The sequence below is a fragment of the Pygoscelis adeliae genome, unplaced genomic scaffold (genome assembly GCF_000699105.1).
Source record: "Pygoscelis adeliae isolate BGI_AS28 unplaced genomic scaffold, ASM69910v1 Scaffold27, whole genome shotgun sequence".
Taxonomy (NCBI): domain Eukaryota; kingdom Metazoa; phylum Chordata; class Aves; order Sphenisciformes; family Spheniscidae; genus Pygoscelis; species Pygoscelis adeliae.
The window spans coordinates 6,900,004-6,918,832 of NW_008825410.1; the positions used below are offsets into that span (position 1 = coordinate 6,900,004).

The following is an 18,829-nucleotide window of genomic DNA, read 5'->3' on the forward strand; positions in this document are numbered from 1 at the left end:
CTTTAACGGACAGAGTAGTCATTGTAAAGTAGAACATGTAGACATAGAGAAGGAGGGTAATTTTATTTCTTATGTAATGAAAATGCAAATTTGTTTGAAAAGCTGTTTTATAAACATAAACCTTACATCTAGATTGTTTAGGATATAGTTCTTCAAACAGCTAATTTTGAAAAGTGTTTGTATACCTGCTGCTTTGTATTCCTTAAGCTGTCTGGTGGGGGAAAAAAGTTACATGGAAGTATTTCAATCTATTAATAAGTCTTGAGGTTATTTTATATAATACATGAGTTTCATGAGTAGGGAAAAAAGAAACACTATGGGCAACTGAGAGACCAAGTCCACCAGCCATGAAGCCAGAAGATATTAAAAAGTAACAGTGTGTTGTAACAAGAATATCTCCACCAGTAACCACTGATCTACCTTGTACTATACACAGTATGTATACTACACAAGCAAAAAGAGTCTCCCTTCATACATAGCAGATGTTGTGTCTTTGGTGTATTTGCCAATTTTATGGATTAAATTCAGGGCCAGAAGTGAAAGGTAGCGAATCTCCATGCATGATAATTTTCAGATTATTAGTCAATGATCTGTATCAAATTCATCAATCCTGTTCTTCAACTTCCTTGGCACCCTAAGGGTCTACAGCTTTAACAGAGATGCTAATGTGATAATTTATTGAAGAAAAGACTCCTGTCAGAGTCTGGTTTCTCTTAAACTACTATTTCTCTTAAAAAAGAAAAAAAAAGAAGGAAAGAAAAAAAGAAAAAAGATCTCTTGGGGACAAAAAAGGAGGAGAGGTGTGGAAGGGGACATTGCTGTGGACACAGCTGGAGAGGTACCCATGGAAGGAGGTGGTCCATGCTGAGGAGGTATGGCTCTGAGAGGACTGCAGCTGTGGGTGACCTATGCTGGGACAGGGACACCCCTAAGGAACTGTGGCCTGTCAAAATCCTGAGTGAAAGCAGGGGAAGAAAAGTAAGAAGCAATGAGCAGAGGAGGGGAAAACGTAGGGAGCACCAGAAAGAAACCATTACTCATGTGCCCAACCTCCTGCTCCACCAGTTCCCTTGCCAAAGGAATTGGGCCAGACTGAGACTAAACTGCAGCCAAAATTAGGGAAATTAAAACTAGGAAAGGGGCAGGCTAAGTGTTTGACTTAAACTGGCCTGGGGAAAGGAGAGGAAAGATGTTTGCTCAAGTTTGTGTGTGTGTGTTTGTTTTCTTTTTTCTCAGTAACCCAACCAGTGATTAGAAATTTGTGTTAATTCACAATAAATAAAATTAAGTAATAATTACATCACTACCCTAAGGCTATTTTGCCTGTTACAGTCCCTAATACAATGCTTTTCCACATCTGGTACAGCCTATTGTGTCAGCTGTCTTGCTCAAATAAAAGACTTTAATTGTCTCACGTCTAGCTGAAAGCTGGCTAACACATGCATCCATGTTTGTCCTGAGGCTAAAGATGGGTTTTCTCGTATTTGTTATTGTCTTGCAAAAAAAATACATAAGTATCATTTAGCTATTAGCCCCAAATGGTCTGTATTCTTTAACACTGTTTAAAAGTTGATATAACATGAAAAAATAAAAGGAAACTTTCTCTCTGTAGTGTGATGATCCAAGGTTCACAGTATAAGATCATATGAAGATGGGCAGAGAACTGGGTGGGAAGAGCTATTTTTACAGCTCTTGTTTTACCTTCATGAAGATTCAAGTATTATCAAGGCTTTTGCAGGGAAGCAAAGATTCTGCAGTTGAAGAAGTTTTAGCCTTTCACTATGTGAAGAAGCAGGAAGGACTCAGGGGGAAGGAAAAAAAAAAATTAGTCTTTGAAAATCTTATTTCTTCCCTGCAGTTCCCAGCTGAATTTTTGCCTGTGTAGTATTTAAAAAAAAAAAAAGCATTAAGTTTACTCTGTATTGCAGGGGAGGCATAGTGAACTGGGATTCTCACTGTTTTCTGATCTTTTCTGCTTGGCAACCAGTTTTTTGTAGCCTCATCCACTTACAATTGTCTTTTTTTCTTCCCATATATTGGTCAATCCACTTGTTTCAAGAGATCAATAGATTGTTTTAAACATCTGTCTTGATAATTTTCATTTGTGTTGATTGTGGGAATAGATCATAAGGTTTCTTTCATATAAGTACCTCAACTGTTGCACTTCTGAGATTAACATACTTATGAAGCTGTCCTATATTCAGCATTTATGAAGAAAAATAATCTTTGAGAAGTTTCTAAGCCCTTACTAAGCTAAAAAGAATTAAGAGAGGACGTATCAGTCAGTCTGCATCAATTCATAGATACAATTTAAAAGTAAGTTTTAAAATTAAGCTTTACTTTTAATTATGGTTTTATCTTTAGACAAAATACTGCTCCTCAACATGTCATAGTTTCATACATCTCTTTCTTTTCTGCCAAGGTTGTGTTTAGACCTGTCATGTCATTCTGTGTTATAATGTATGTACATGAGTTGGTACTGAATTTATTGCAGATTGATGATATAGTTTTTAAAGTGTTTCATCAAAAACTCTTTCTACAGGTAAGATTTTGGTACTGGTTATCTCAGGATTCCCAGCTTTCTGTTTTTAAGAGAACTGCATTGGATGGAAGTTTGGAAAAACTGTGTGACATTTCAGGACTGCCTGAGATGCAGTGGACAAAAGTAAATATACCTGTCGAAGGCACAGCTGAGAACTTACCTTTTCAGGTAATCAGAAATTACATTTACATTGTTTTCAAAAACTTACTTTAATTTGGCCTTTAGAATTAATTTACTTTTATAAGGAAATATAAAAAGAGAATTTCTATTCTTTAATGCTCATATAAAAAAAAATCCATTCAGCTCTTTCAATAGAGGTAGCTATTAAAGAACATCATCATTGTTTCAGTATTGTATGCTTTAGAATCACCTTTTTGTAATAAAAATCAAGTAGCAATAGTGCAGTAGCTTTTAAAAAATTAACTTGCTATAAAAACTGCTGATCAGAGTGAGGGCCTAATTATGTTGGTAAAGGCAGGAGAAGTGAAGATACTTCAATTTGAGGCACTGATCACAGAAAAAATTAGCAGTTTTTGAGTGTAATTTTATTTTTACACAATCTCAGGCTGCTACACTTTACTAAAACTTAGAAAGGAACTGTTAGGGGAATCAACAACTCAAGTATAAGGATTCAGAAAATCAAAATTCCAATTTTAGTTTCTTCATTTTATGTCTCATCTATAAAATGGTCTAAAAGAAAGGGCACTCAATTCTCATTATTGGTAAGTTATGACTGAACTTTACAAATACATCCTTACAATCCCTACATTTACTGTACCACGTGTTGTTGACTTCAGCAGGTATAGTACAGATGAACACAGTTAAATGGAGTTGTAAACCATCATATTTGGTAAGCCTGAATAGCTCATTTAAAAACATGTATAACTTTTAATGGTTCCAGCAGGAAGAAAATCCATTCAAGTAGCAATGGCTTTTACTAGTTTAGATCATCTGGGTCATCAAGGTCATCTGGGTTGCATAACTTTCCATAAGTAAAGGTAGTGATGGCTTCGACAGTTGAGGAGTAAATTTCTGACTTTGATCAAATCTCAATCATAGCTTTTGCTGGCTGGTATTCAGAGTTGGTTGTAGGCAGTATTTACTTCCTGTGCAGATGTCGTAAATTATAAAGGAATATATATATGTCTTTTTATCATGTCACCTTTAATGAGCTAACTTTTTTATTTGTTTTTGCAGATTATTTTACGAGCTACTGTTCTGACAACAAATGCTACTGTTGCTGTTGATGACATCAGTATAACAGAGGAATGTGGAGTTGTGAATAAATCACTTCCAGGTGTCAACCAAGAAAGTGAAGGCAAGTTCTGTGGTTTTCAAAACATTTTCCCCAATGTCTGTTATGTATAACTGTGATTCAACCAATGGCTTCAAGATACCTTTAAGAAAGTAGGGGATAATCTGAGGAAAAAGTCCATATGCTGTAATCAATCATCTATAATGAAGGGTCTCATCCTGTGTTACACACTAGCTGCTGTAAGCAGTTTGCACTAGTTCTGCGAAGTGAGCTGTGGTGGGAATTTCCAGATACCACTTACTATGTAGGACCTGCCCACATTCACACTTGGATGCAGAGACAGAAGCAAAGCATCTTATATCTTCCACTGAAGAGCAAATTCCACTGCATTATCTTTAGGGCAAGAGGGTTCTCCCATCATTAGTAAGTAAGCGCCCACCAAACTTGCCTGTGTACTCACGCTCTAATCTTGTAGTGCCAACGGATGGAAATATAAAATAATGTAACATTCTGTCAGACTGCTGCTTCTGGTTCTCTTGACTGTTAATGACTACTTTTCTAAAATGGTATGGGCACAGACGCAGTCAGTGGTAATGTTGATGGGTTATACCCAGCAGATAGCTGAATTTCTTCTTTATTGGAAAATTTAAAGGCATAATAGAAAACTTCAGTGTTGTGCTTGTAAGGCTTCTCCGATCCCTATACACAGTCTGATGGATGGTAGCTAGGTATTTGAAGAAACATTAATTTGCTTTAATTACTCCCCCATTTATCCATCAGTCACAAAGATGCTGTTTTTAGAAGGGAGTGCTTTTTACAAAAAGCGCTGTCTGGATAGCAGTATGAGTATCTAAAAAAGCTAAGTTAAACAAAAAAGATGAAAAGCTGCATGTCATTCCTCTCACTTGCTCTCTTTCCAGAAATCTACTGAAGTAAAACCAGTAGTCCTCAGCTTTTTGTTTCCCCATTCCTTTAAATTTGGAGTGTTTTCTAATGTGTAGATTGAGGTGCAAGCTACTATAGGTACACCTGTACCCAGCACCTCGCCTCTGAACTGTAGCCTGGCTGTGTAACTTTAAGGTGTTTTTGATAATTTTTCACACAAAAGTTTGAATATTGTGGAGAATAATATATAGTTTAAGAGTGTCAGACATTAATATCAGCTGTGTTTCTTATCAGTTGTGATATAACCTAGCTCACTTCACAGGTGATGTTATGTTCCTTATGCTGAGCACATTACTATATTCAAAGATGATAAAAAGCCCTTCTAGAATTTTATATATGTGTGTGTTTTTACTTATATTTTCTTTTCTGATTTTTAAGGGGAAACAGAATTTACAGATGTTAATTCTTCACCTTTGTACTGTCCACCGGGACTTTTTTCATGTGGGGATGGACAATGTATTTCATCTGACAAATTTTGTGATTTTACACCTGACTGTTCAAATAGCCATGATGAAGCCAAGTGCCGTAAGTGAAAATTTAAAAATCGAGGTTGTTAGGTTCCTGTGACTATGTTTGTTTGTCCTATTTGCCAGGCTTTCATGACTTCATAAATGTTGTAATTTAATTAAAAGTAAAAGCTCGTGAGAAATAGTTACTTCATTTTGATTCTATTCTGAATTTTTCCCCTTTTATTTTCTGTAGCAACTACTTCCCTCTTAGCATTAAAACCAGAAAAAAGGTCTCTGATTAATTATTTAGTAGAACGTGTTGCTTAAAATACAGTATTTTATTTTATAACTCTTAAGATTCTAAATAGCAGATACAGTGTTATACTGAATAAAATCTTAATCTGTAAGATATTGGAAGCTGATTAAGGAAGCCGTTGTAAAATAAACCAAATAAAACTTGTGCACACACTTAGCATATGTGCTCTCACACAAACAAAATTACGCTAGAAAAAGTGAGGAAAATATGTTACACTTGTAAATATTTGGAATTTGGAAATTCTGTGGCACCACTGTGTGAGATGCCTCTTCTTAAAGGGTAGATGGTCCTGCAATTAGACCTGAGAAACAGTGAGATAGGAAACATGAAAAATGCAGTGGTCACAGATGTGCATTCAAATTGTATGTTTTGCATACTTAATTTTGACATGAAGATACCACAGCCGGACTGGTAAATAAAACATCTGTGCACAGACATGGTCACAGATATAATTTAGGCTGTGTCAACATTTTCTGTTTGGATGTGCTGTGACTCCTGTCTGGGCAACATGCCTGGGTTTTCTCTGCATGGAAACTAACACGTGGGAAAGTAGAGGGGGGTGATACATCTCGGAGTCCCTCTCCACTGTACAGTCAGAAGGGAGCTTGCAAATGTTTCAGGGCTTCTAATATGTAGCTTCAAAAGTTTTTTTGATTCATTCAGTTACCTGCTCTGCATAAGAAATCATGGCTATACTTTCCATCTTTGAAAATTAGTCTCTTGCTTTTGCATTGAACTATCAACTATGCTATAAAAGTCGTGATGCATTTTCAAAGGGAGTTGCCATGAGCAATATTTAATACAGTTTGTTGTTGTTTTTTTTAAATAGAGCGTGATGGCTTCTAGCATTCCCACAAATGACAGAAATATTGTAGATAAGATCCTTGTAGTATTTTCTGACTGTGCTGTGTTATGTATCACAAAGCATAAACTTCTTCACAGGTGCTAATACAATCCAAAATCCATGCTTATACTTGTTATTAGGAAATTTGAGAGGTGTTGCTCAGATAAACAAAAATCTATTTGACTTTTAGCAGATAAAAGAAAAAATTACAGCTTCTACTTGTATTCATGCAATTTCTCTACAGTTTTAGTATCCAATCTTTCTTGGCTAGAGCACTGGTGTCCATTGTTTTTGTTGTTTAGAAAGATTTCTATCCAAAATATACAAAGCTTGAAGTTAGGAAACTGAGTTCTGTTTTATTAGGTAACTGTTTGATTAGCTAAAACCAGAAATAACTATTAAATATTCACTAGGCAGATTATCTTTCCTCTTGTGGGCCAGAGTGAAGATGGGGAAAAAATTCTGCTGTTACAGCAGAATAGTTGAGTTTGGAAGGGATCTCTGAAGATCAGCCAGTTAAACCCCCCTGCTCAAAGCAGGGTCCACCGGAGCAGGATGCCCAGGACCTTACACAGTTGGGTTCTGAAAATCTCTGAGGGTGGAGACCACGCAGCTGCTCATGGCCACCTGTTCCAGTGTTTGATCACCCTTACACTACAAGTGCCTATTGCTTCTGCTCATTTCACTAGGCACAACTGAGAGGAGTTTTTACTTCTTTACTCCCTCCCTGCCCATGTTACTCATGTTAAAACTCTTATTACACTCTATTGCTTTTTTATTAACTTCATGGTTTTTGTACTTTTCTTCAAAATGTGCTTACACATCCTATGTATTATTGGGTTATGATAGTCTGGATTGCTTTCCCATTACCCTTCTTATCTCGTGTACTGGGATTTTGTTCTCTGACCAAATAACAACACTTGCAAATCAATAGTTTAATTAAAAACATTCTAAATCGATTTAGTTGCATGCAACATCTCTTTCACTGCTCTGGGATAGCAGTTAACTGGTAGCTTTTAATCAAGAAAACAAAAATCTACTGTTTTCACTTCAAATATGGTCATTTATATTTCAAAACACCCTTCCTTTTAGCTATTCAGCCCGTGTTTCCATTTCAATACTATACCTAAAAGTGAAGACAAATGTCCAGTTAGTCTAGGACTGGTTTAAAACCTATCCTTAATCACAAGCTTCCTATATGGCAACGGATTTTCTCTTTCTTTTTTCTATATTTATGTGACTGAAGGAAATTTTATTATACCCCAGTCTCACTTGCCCAGATGATACATTAACAATGCCATGCTAAAGGTTAAACTATGGAGCTGTTATAAGTATATTTATGGTGATCTTTGCTCTAAATATATTGCTTACTTATACATCGTTGTTGTACTGCTGAGTTGGCTCAGTGTGTGCTAGCACTGAGGCTTGTAACGTGGGAAGCAGAATGTAGGTACACAAATGTTTTTGCAAGTAGTTCGGCAAGCTGACTGTTTCCAAGCAATAAACTTGGCTTTCACCACATTAGTCTGGTAGTCTACAGCACTAGAATAGCTCTTATAATTCTCCTCAAATGGTATTTCACCATCTTTGTGCTTATGTAGTGTACCATTACTTTCTACATTTTGTTATGTATATTCTTGCAATTAGATGCAAGCATTTCATTTTTTTCAGTCACTTTTCCTAATTTCTCAGCTTGGCTAAGCACAGATGTTTTGTTGACTTCACCACTTACAACTACATTGTTCCTTTCATCAATATTAACATTTTTTCCATGATGTTCCATCTGCTGGTGATTGTATGATCCTTAACCTTGTTAATGTAAGTTTTTCCTCTTGGTATGAGAACCAGGCAAGGATATTACATGGACTTAAAATATCTTTTGAAATATTTTTCATTTAAATCTTTTTATCTTCAATTCCAGCAAGATGATTCTCTTAGATGCTTGGGTCCACCAAGTCCACTGAACAAGCAGGGTCTCCATGTAATTTTCTCCTCTCGCATCATCAACCCTTGAGTCATATCTTGATTTTCATTACCTCTCAAATGAGTTCTTCTTTCTGTTAGGACTGGAAGAATTCAGCTGAAGATCTCCACTTCTCAGACTGTCTTTCTTGCAAGTTCCCAGTTCTTGCAAGAAACTATCTTTCTTACTTCTCTTTGTATATTTTGTGGTTTAACCCGGCAGGCAGCTAAACACCACACAGCCGTTCGCTCACTCCCCCCCGTCCCCAGTGGGATGGGGGAGAGAATCGGAAAAAAAAAAAGTTAAATTCGTGGGTTGAGATAAAGACAGTTTAATAGCACAGAAAAGGAAGGGAAAACAATAATAACAATGATAAAAGAATATACAAAACAAATGATGCACAATGCAATTGCTCACCACCTGCTGACCGATGCCCAGCCAGTTCCCAAGCAGGGGTCACCTTTCCCCTGATCAACTCCCCCCAGTTTACGTACTGAGCATGACGTCATATGATATGGAATATCCCTCTGGCCAGTTTGGGTCAGCTGTCCTGGCTGTGCCCCCTCCCAGCTTCTCACTGGCAGGGCATGAGAAGTCCTTGACTAGTGTGAGCATTACTTAACAACAACTAAAACATCAGTGTGTTATCAACATTATTCTCACACTAAATCCAAAACACAGCACTGTACCAGCTACTAGGAAGAAAATTAACTCTATCCCAGCTGAAACCAGGACAGTAGACAAGATTGTCAGTGAATTTGTTTGCTCCACCTTGGTCTTAGAACCACATTCATGTTCTTGATACTGACACATGATGAGATTATTCTTTCTTCCAGGTTTCTAGTTGCTTTTTACAAAAATACATGTCCTGGACTGAAAAAATAATTCAAATTTATTCTGATTAGTTGAGAAAAGAAAAAAAAAAAAAAAACCAACAAAAGCGTTATTAAATGTTCTCTTTCTTGAGTGCCACTACTCCTGACTATTAGCTCACAGCTTTTCTTCTACAGCTGAAGAATTTACTGTGGCTATAAAGCTATTATACATAACTTCCATGCATTAAAGCAAAAGAGAAAAGTGACTGCCTTTTTCAAGCTGCAGATTTGCAGCAGTGACCTAACATGCCTATCACCAAAAAAAGCGTTATTAAATGTTCTCTTTCTTGAGTGCCACTACTCCTGACTATTAGCTCACAGCTTTTCTTCTACAGCTGAAGAATTTACTGTGGCTATAAAGCTATTATACATAACTTCCATGCATTAAAGCAGAAGAGAAAAGTGACTGCCTTTTTCAAGCTGCAGATTTGCAGCAGTGACCTAACATGCCTATCACATTGCGTGTTTGTGCTCTGGAAGATGAATGTACAGTATAATTCCTAAGGTCTACATCCTATGCATTTGGTGGAGTCTAAATGCTCATTTTTCCAACCTAAGAATGATGATGATGGAATAGGGAATAAGATCAGATTGGGAAGTAATCTGGTAACATGAACGTATTCCTGGTATTTTGTCTGACCTTTGGTAATTCATCCCTCATGCTCTGTCTTTTGTGTTTTTTTCTCTGTCTACTTACGGTGTGGATTATCAGCAATAATTATATGGTTTTATATATAGAATAAATATGAAACAATTTACATTTGGATAAAAACATAACATATACACATAATATTGTTTTATATTTATGTCTTTATAAATGAAATATGCATTTAATAGTTATTATTTCTATGGTGTACATTCTAGGGCAGCATAAGCTTTCTGAGGCTAGTCTTAAGTAATTCATAAACTGGACATAATCTATATGTTAGTACAGAGTTTTATGTAGCTTAATTTGACTTAGAAGGCAAATAAAGAGAATGATGCATGTGTTGTTTCTTAAAAACGACTTTTGTGGCATAATTGTTTAACTATAAGCATTATTGCTAATTGTTTCTAATGGCTACCTTTGTATAAGTAATAAAAATTCCCTTAGTATTATAAGAAACATTCCTCATATTACCCATTACTATCCTTGCCAAAGCATAAAAATTCTGCTATGGTTATAAGGTAACTCTTCTAATATCTCATTTTTAGAGTCAAAATCTTGCATGCCAAAATGTGTGTGTCTCATGCTTGCTACTCCTTCATTTCAGCCAGACAAATCAGTTGTTTTTAAAGGCAAGGCCAGGAACAACAGCCAGCTCATAAGGATGGGCTTAAGTTCAAGGACTGAAAAGATTGTCAGCTTGTAAATTGGAGAAGGGACCTAAGACTGGTAGTGCAGACAACTGCATTAGGATCAGTTTGTGGAAGTTAAATGGGCAAGGAATGGGTCTAAAATGCCATTTACAGAGACAGAAAACCACCTTTGGCTGTGAACAAGGAATGGCTGCAAAGGCTGGTAAGAGAGAATAAACCAAGGAGAGAATGGGAATGAAGAATATGGATGTGGAGCAATGATGCTTTGGGAGGGATCAGTATAAAGTGTGGCAGTAAGTGGCAGAGAATTGAGACCACATGAAAGGACCTGAAGCAAGGAGCTGTCTGGGGAAATGAGGAAAGACAGTGAAGATTTCCAGCTTTCCAGTGAGACTAGGACTGAGATAAGGCGTCAGAGAAGAGCAGTTGCGGAATAGGTAGAAGGGAAAATAGGCTGTGGAAAGGAAAAGCACTGAGGAAAGAGAAAGGGCATTTTTCTGCTGGAGACCACGCACACTTTCAGAATGTCTATAGAACCCAGAAGTAATGAATCTAACTTTTCTACTTCTGTCAGCAAATATCTATGTAATATCTTTTGGGCAAAAAGTATATCTCGTCGTATAGTTACTCCTATCTAGTTTCTTGCAAATTATGCACTGTGACAACAAATATTGCATAAGCTTCAGTGGCAGAGAACACAGGGTAAATAACATGATGGCCTGAATAATGACCATCAGATCCTATTTTTGTTTAGTTCAGTAAAAACAGGAACTTTCCCCTCCAGTTATATAGAAGGAGAATTCTAATGGACATAGAAAGCCAACCACTTGTTTGTTAAAGAATACATAAATTTCTCTTATTTTATTTCACCTGGACCTGGGTATCCAACAGCCTAAATCACCAGGTTATTGTATTGTTTAAGAAATTTAATTCTTTTCAGACTTCATTAACATTTTTGAATGGAGGAGAGATTTGGACTTAATTTGTTATATTTCCAATGAAAATGTCAATCAAATGTAATTTAATTATTTTGGAGGCTTTTAGTATTTTAGGACTATTTCCCATATCAATACACTGTAATCACTCACATTCAGAACCTGAGAAGCATTTGCAAATGACAGTATCATATGAACCAAGAGATTTCCAGAAAATATCAGATTTAATAAACCAGTGTTTTTAGATGCTATTTCACTTAAAAATGCCATTATGAAACTGCCTTCAGTTAGATGATTGCATATCTGCCTCACCGCACAGAATGGACTGCCATCAAAATCAGAGCTGTGTAGTGAAGATTATTTTCATATCATTATCTAGAAAACAATTACATGTGACGGTACAGGGTTTTTTTGTGAGTAATATTTAGGTTAGATGCAGGGTTGATTAGTGTTGTGTGTGCACCCACAGAATTTTAATTTTCCCCTGTAAAAATCTCAATTTTTGCAAGTCCTTCAGCTACGTTAGTGTTAGGAATCATGTAATGCAGTTAGCTTGTTAAAAGTGTAGGTGCACAGTAAAATCACTAGATTTATTTATAACAAAATCTTTTCCCTCTGCATATTTTACCTGTCATATGCAAAACTCTTCCTCATTTCACAAGAGATATGTACCTATGTGTTATATACAAATCATGTTTGTCTATTGCTAAAAAGCCCACGTGACTGAAATCACAAGTAGGTCTGTTGCAATTTCATGGCTATTGAAATGGATTTCCCAACAGAAATTAACAGAAGAAAATGTTCTGGAGTGCTTTGTTTCCTGTAGCCATCCGTAGAGGAGACTACCATATCTTTCTGACCTAAGCAATTGTTAGATTTAAACTATGATTTTAGATGTATGAGAATACCATCATGCAAATTAGGTTAACACTCAATTTTTTACTCTAAAAATTTATGTGCAAGTAGTTTCCTTCCCCCCCCCCCCCCCCCCCCCCCCAAAACTATAGCAGATAATATTTGGGAATGGAAAGTGAGGGAAGGGGAAACTCTAATTGAGATTTTGTAAAGATCAAACTTGTTCGTTCTTCAAACAGCAACTTGTTTTTTGTCTTTTTTTCCAGTTAGCATTGCTTATTACTGATGAAATTTTGCAATATTTTTTAAATTGACCACTATTTAGTTTTTTACCGTAGAAATTAATCCAGTGCACCTACAAAGTACAGTGTTATCTGAGTGTGTATATATTATGATATTAGCAAATAGTAGCTGTGATAGAAAATATAAATATGGGAAGGCAGATGTAACACTTTTCAGTGTGTGTGTATTATAACGGGTGTTAAAATAACTTATCAGGATGAGTATGTCCAGAGTCAAACTGGTTTTGGTTCCTAGACTTGAAGATTGTCTTCTTTATGACATCTAGCTATAAGTTCCTACATTTATCTTAAAATCACTGATTAAAAAAAGGTTTAAATTCTATTGGCATATTAGAGCCTTTTTAAACAGTTTTTAAGTAAAAGAAAGAGTTGTAAGCCAGTAATGATGATGATATCTCTTCACCTGGATTTTTTTTATGGTGCATTCTGCATAAACATACAGGGGCCAAGAGACCAAGATTTTTGAAGGATGTAGAGACTAATGAACTTGCAGTCTTGCAGAAATGCTAATATCTTAACCTTTTGTTTTTAAATACTGTTTTGATTTTTTCTTAAATTCTTGTTAGGCATCATTCTGCTTCCAGAGAAGCTGCACATCTGATTTGTGAAGGCCTTTGAGTGAAACTCCTGAAAACAGAAAAGGGTAAAGCACTTTGCAAAAGAACCCAAAATCAGAAAGAAAACTAGAGTTTTGTGGTAACAAGTCAGCTCAGAGAAAACCAAATCTGCTGAAGATGTAAAAGCAGCTTTCTCAAAACATCAATAAAGCCAACTACCCTTAAATGCTATGCTCACAGTATCACTCTGGTTCCTTCATGATTATTGAGGGAGCTTGTTAAAAAAAGATGCTAAAAGGGGCAGCAAAGAAAAATATATCTGTACAGATGGCATGGACACTGTTAGAAGTAAAAAAGCATCAAACAAATAGCTGAAGTAATGTCCAAATGAAAAAGGTAGAAAAGATGACAAATTTTGTTGGGTTAAATGTCAAAACACAGTAAGGACAACAAAAAGTTTAAGAAAAACTAGCAATAAATCCTCAAACACATGAGGAGAAGACAGCCTGGCAGAGTCTGTAGGCCCACTTGATGGTTAGAGTATAAAAAGAGCATGTAAGAAAACAAGAAATAGGAGAAAGGCAGAAAATAAGGTACTAGGAGAGAAGGCAGATTAATTTGTGTGTTTACTGTGAAAGAAACTACAGAGGTACCCAAGCAACAGCCTTTCTTTCTGGATAATCTGTCTGAAACTGAAGTGCCAGTCAAAGAGGTTATGGGACAATTAGGTTACTGAAGTGTTATCAAGCATCAAGAACCAAGTGCATTTCACCCAGGCTCTACCAGCTTGCTCTATTCTTGTATCTTCCCTAGGTGTTAAATAGTTGGTTTGAAGGATGAAGGTTTCAGGGTTATTTTATCTCAATGTGTTCATCCATGCTTAAGTTAAATGTATGGTCTGGTGCATCCTTTCTTTTATGTTTTCTCTCTGTTACAAGTTACAGATGCAAGAAGTCTGGGCTCAGACTTAACAGTTTTATCTTGTTTATTTGCCTCTTTTTGTGTAACCATCTGTGTCCAAGGTTTGTCATATTCTTTGTTGCTGTTCTCCTGGGCATATGGAACAGTTTCTTCTATAGAGCAAAAAGCAAGTCAGAAATAGATCTCCGTATTCCCTTATCATTATGTTCTGTCAGTGGATTTTCAGTAATTTCCATTGTGCTTAGTGTCATGGTTTAACCCCAGTTGGCAACTGAGCACCACGCAGCCGCTCACTCACCCCCCCACCAGTGGGATGGGGGAGAGAATCGGAAGGGTAAAAGTGAGAAAACTCATGCGTTGAGATAAAAACAGTTTAATAGGTAGAGCAACAGTCACGCACGCAAGAAAAGCAAAACAAAGGAATTAATTCACTACTTCCCATCGGCAGGCAGATGTTCAGCCATCTCCAGGAAAGCAGGGCTCCCTCACGCGTAACGGTGACTTGGGAAGACAAACAGCACCACTCCAAACATTCCCCCCTTCCTTCTTCTTCCCCCAGCTTTTATACTGAGCATGATGTCACATGGTATGGAATGTCACATGGTATGGGATATCCCATTGGCCAGTTTGGGTCAGCTGTCCTGGCTGTGCCCCCTCCCAGCTTCTTGTGCCCCTCCAGCCTTCTCAGTTGGTAGAGCATGGGAAGCTGGAAAGTCCTTGACTAGTATAAACACTACCTAGCAACAACTGAAAACATCAATGTGTTATCAACATTGTTCTCACCCTAAATCCAAAGCACAGCACTGTACCAGCTACTAGGAAGGAAATTAACTCTATCCCTGCTGAAACCAGGACACTTAGGTACTTGAATATCTGCAAATATTTTTTGTCTTCATTTTATTCTATCAAAGCATTCTATCAAAATTTTCTTCCTTCTGTTTTTTTTTGTCACATTTGATCTACATCATTTTATCATTGACATTTCTGACCCACATATACCATATGTATAGCGAACTCATATTTTCTTTGATCTCTTAAATGTTATTTGGTCTTCCGTATTTGTGGAATGATTTTTTTTTGAATCAGCATTCATAACTGTGGATTTCTATGTGCTTTGCTTAATAATCTACAAAATCTTGGAAAGCCCTAACCAACAATAATACTAACTTGCCTGGCTAGTAATTTTTTCATTCTTTCTAGCAAATGATGTGTAACTTAATGTGACACAGTTCTTAAAGAAAAAAAAAAAAAACAAAACAAATAAAAAACCTCCCATATCTTCCATAAATAAACATTTATGTAATCTTATTCTCCAAGAGACTTCATTAGATTCTGAAATGTGCATTTTCTATACCATAATGATATGGCCACTGGAAGTTGTGATAAGACATTATAAAATAATGGTAGAATTCTGACAGTCATGTCTGAACACATTTTTATTTATTCTTTGTACATAGTTAATAAATTGTTGCTTAAAAAAATCTTGAAATTATTTTCTCAATGTTTTCCATTAAAAGCTTGTTATAATTACATGACTCAAAAATATCATTTTGTGATTTAATGAGGATTTTTTTTTAAGTGCAGAAAAGGAAAACCTGATGTTTCTTCATTTTAACATAATAAATATTTGTCAATTTACATTCATTCATACATGACACCTTTCTACTCCTTTCTTTCCTTTATTTTGTAATCGACACATTTTCTAAAATATCACTGCTCTTTTAAATGAAGAATTGAAGAATGCAGCTGAACATGTTTTTCGAATCTTTTTCACTGCAGTAGTTTGTGTTTCAGAGATTTCCTCCTTCTACCAATATCATAGTGTCTCAGTAATGTCTGATATTTAACTTAATTCCTATTATAACTAAAGGAAGGTTTTTGTTATTAGCATGCTTGCTGAGATTCAGGAAAAAAGGGATTTGATTTCTGGCTCCAACACTGATTCCCTAAAAGATCTGGCAGAAAGCTTGTGTGCTCTGTGTTCTTGCTCTGTAACATGAGGATTGCAAGGTCTGTTTTCAGTGCCTCCTCACCTGCTTTGAGTGCTTTGGCTGCAGTGCCTTTAGAGGGAAGGACTTGTTTTACTGAATACATTGCATATAACGATGGCTTGGTTATTCCTGTGGGACTGCTGTTTTACCCAGCTGTTAAAAAACAAATACCCCATCTTGTACTCTGTCTCCCCACGCCCCTTTCCTAGACTTCTTTCTAAAATATCGGTGATGTATTAGAAACATTTTATTTCCTTTTCATACTGCAAAGCTTGTTTAGTAATGTCATGTACAGAGATAAAGTAAAATGTCTCTTTCTTCATTTCAGCTGCTGTATGTGACTTTGAAAGAGAGAACTGTGGTTGGATTGAAACTGCAAATACAGATGAATTTGACTGGGTAAGAAGTTCCAGTAGTGCTCTTGCACCTGCTTTTCAGAAGCAAGCTCCTCTGCAGGATCACACCTGCAACAAATCTGAAGGTAAGACAAGCCAGGCCTAGAAACAGAGAAGTGGAATAGATATACCTGCTCTTTAATCAGATTTTAAGTGGAGGACATGCATGCTTTAAAAACCTTTAGAAACACTTTCTTTCTTCAGCCTGAAAAGTTGTTTTCTCCTTTATTTTGATAGGTCATTTTATGTTCATTCTGAAAAACAACAGCAGCATTTCACAAGTAGCTCAGCTACGAAGCCCAAAGTTCAGGCAAGCTGGATCAAATTGCACATTGTCCTTTTGGTATGAAATAATTTAGATTTAAAATTCATGAATCATCTCACATTGCTTCTCTTGGACTGAAATTGAGGTTATAGTTTGCGATAGACACACCTTCCTCTGCAGTACATATTTCTTTTTATTCTTTAATCATATAGTCTTCATTGTGAACAATATGCAGAAATACGCTGAAGCACATGGAGAACAGAACTGAAACATGGGATGACTTTGTTGTCAGGCTTTGAGCAAAATTTTATTGAAGGATTGTGTCTGCATATGCATAGACAAATACCACAGTCATTTTGCTAACATTTCTACTTTGGTTAAGTAAATTTGAAAATGTTGTGGAATTTTGTTCAAGAACAGGAAACCATCCAAATATCTAGTAGCTCCTTGAGTCACCTACTGTATCCAAAATTAGATTGTACCATCTTTAAGTGAAAGCTCCAGTGCAAGAATTGGAACTTTGCTTCGAATCCTTTCTTTATATACATAGAACCCCGTTCCCCCCCCCCCCCCGCCTTTCAGTTATTGTCTTGTCTCAGTCTTTGTGCAGTCTTGCCAAAGACAGACAGAAAAAGTAAAGTGTGATAATTTGTTTACTAGGGTCAAAAATGGTGCTACTGTTTAAATAAATGTTTGGCCTGACTTTGATATTATCAACTGCAGTTTTTCTCAGTAATGTCAAATATATTTGTCATAGGAAGAGGAAATGTCTTTTTATCAAACACTCAAGACTTGAAGTTGGAGTATAGGTCTGGAAATGACAAGTTGTTGGTTCTGTTCCTGCTTCTGTTCCCAGTTCTGTTGTACGATTGCTCACCGAAGTATTTATGATTTTTAAATGCTTTGAGATCCTCCAAAAATGCTGTAAAATGCAACATGTTAACAATAGCTAACATAGATAGAAGGCGTACTTTTGCATTCAGTAAGTGTTCTGTTTTTCCTTCTTGAAACTTTACAATTATGTATTGAATTAAATTTATAAAAAACATATTATGCATCTGAGTGAGCCGTGTTCGTTGCTTAATATGAAAGCAAACGTGTCTCTTCAGTTATGGGTTTTAATTTAATGAAGTATGCTGCTTCTCTCACAATCTTCAATTCTTGAAATGAGTCCTGGACTGGTACAGCAGCCTACCCTACCATCATACAGAAAGTGGGTTGATTTGCAGGTAAACTGGAAGTAGGCACTGTGCACGTCCTGTATTTCATGGAGCTATGACAGAAAAGATACTGGCCATTATACGTGATGTGACCCATTTTCATAATTTGCACCCTTAACTTTTTTTTTTTTTAATCGTTTTAGGTATTACAATTATGGACAGTCAGTTGGGGCAGCAGAGCTGCAATTGCTTGTGGATGGGCTGAAACAGCCTACTGTCCTTTGGAGGGCATATTACAACGAGGGAAATCAATGGTTGAAGGCAGTCATTCAGCTTGGACGCCTTCCACATCCTTTCCAATTATCACTTGATAAAATCAGTCTGGGTTTTTATGATGGCATCTCAGCAATTGATGATATTACATTTGAAAATTGTGCTCTTCCACCTCCAGCATTAAGTTGTGAATGTCCTAATCATTTCTGGTGCAGAGACACAAAAGCATGTATTGACAGTTTATTGGTCTGTGATCTTGTGGATAACTGTGGGGATGGATCAGATGAAGACAACTGTAGTAAGTACTTTCCATGATTGCTTATGTTATATGAAACCAAAATTTACTTGCCAAATTCATACCTGGAGTAAAAAAGTACAGTATGGTTACAGCCTATCAATGTCACAGTCAGTGATGACTCAACTGAATATAGTTACTGATGAAACAGACTGAAAATTTTTAACTCAAATGCATAAGATGAGTTACAACCAAGGGTAAATGGAATTCAATCTTCTTTATCCAGACAAGTCATATTTCTTCACTTTTGTAAAATACACACATGCATTACAAGTTTATTTTAAAAGAGAGGATTCACAGTCTGCCAGTTGATTTGTGTTAACATGCTGTCTTTGATTATACTGATGGAAGTACAGTGGAAGACGTATATGGACTGAGAGGAGTGTATGTCC

General features: G+C 36.4%; 1 protein-coding gene across 1 annotated transcript in view; it reads left to right on the forward strand.

Annotated features, from left to right (window-relative positions):
- The window catches only part of MALRD1 (MAM and LDL receptor class A domain containing 1), a 296,434-nt gene that overhangs the window by 47,653 nt on the left and 229,952 nt on the right, over window positions 1–18,829 (forward strand). Inside the window, exons 12-16 of the mRNA XM_009330606.1 lie at window positions 2,543–2,710; window positions 3,740–3,860; window positions 16,378–16,530; window positions 16,682–16,787; window positions 18,073–18,440. Of these exons, the coding sequence (XP_009328881.1) occupies window positions 2,543–2,710; window positions 3,740–3,860; window positions 16,378–16,530; window positions 16,682–16,787; window positions 18,073–18,440 (916 nt within the window). The remainder of the gene's footprint in view (window positions 1–2,542; window positions 2,711–3,739; window positions 3,861–16,377; window positions 16,531–16,681; window positions 16,788–18,072; window positions 18,441–18,829) is intronic.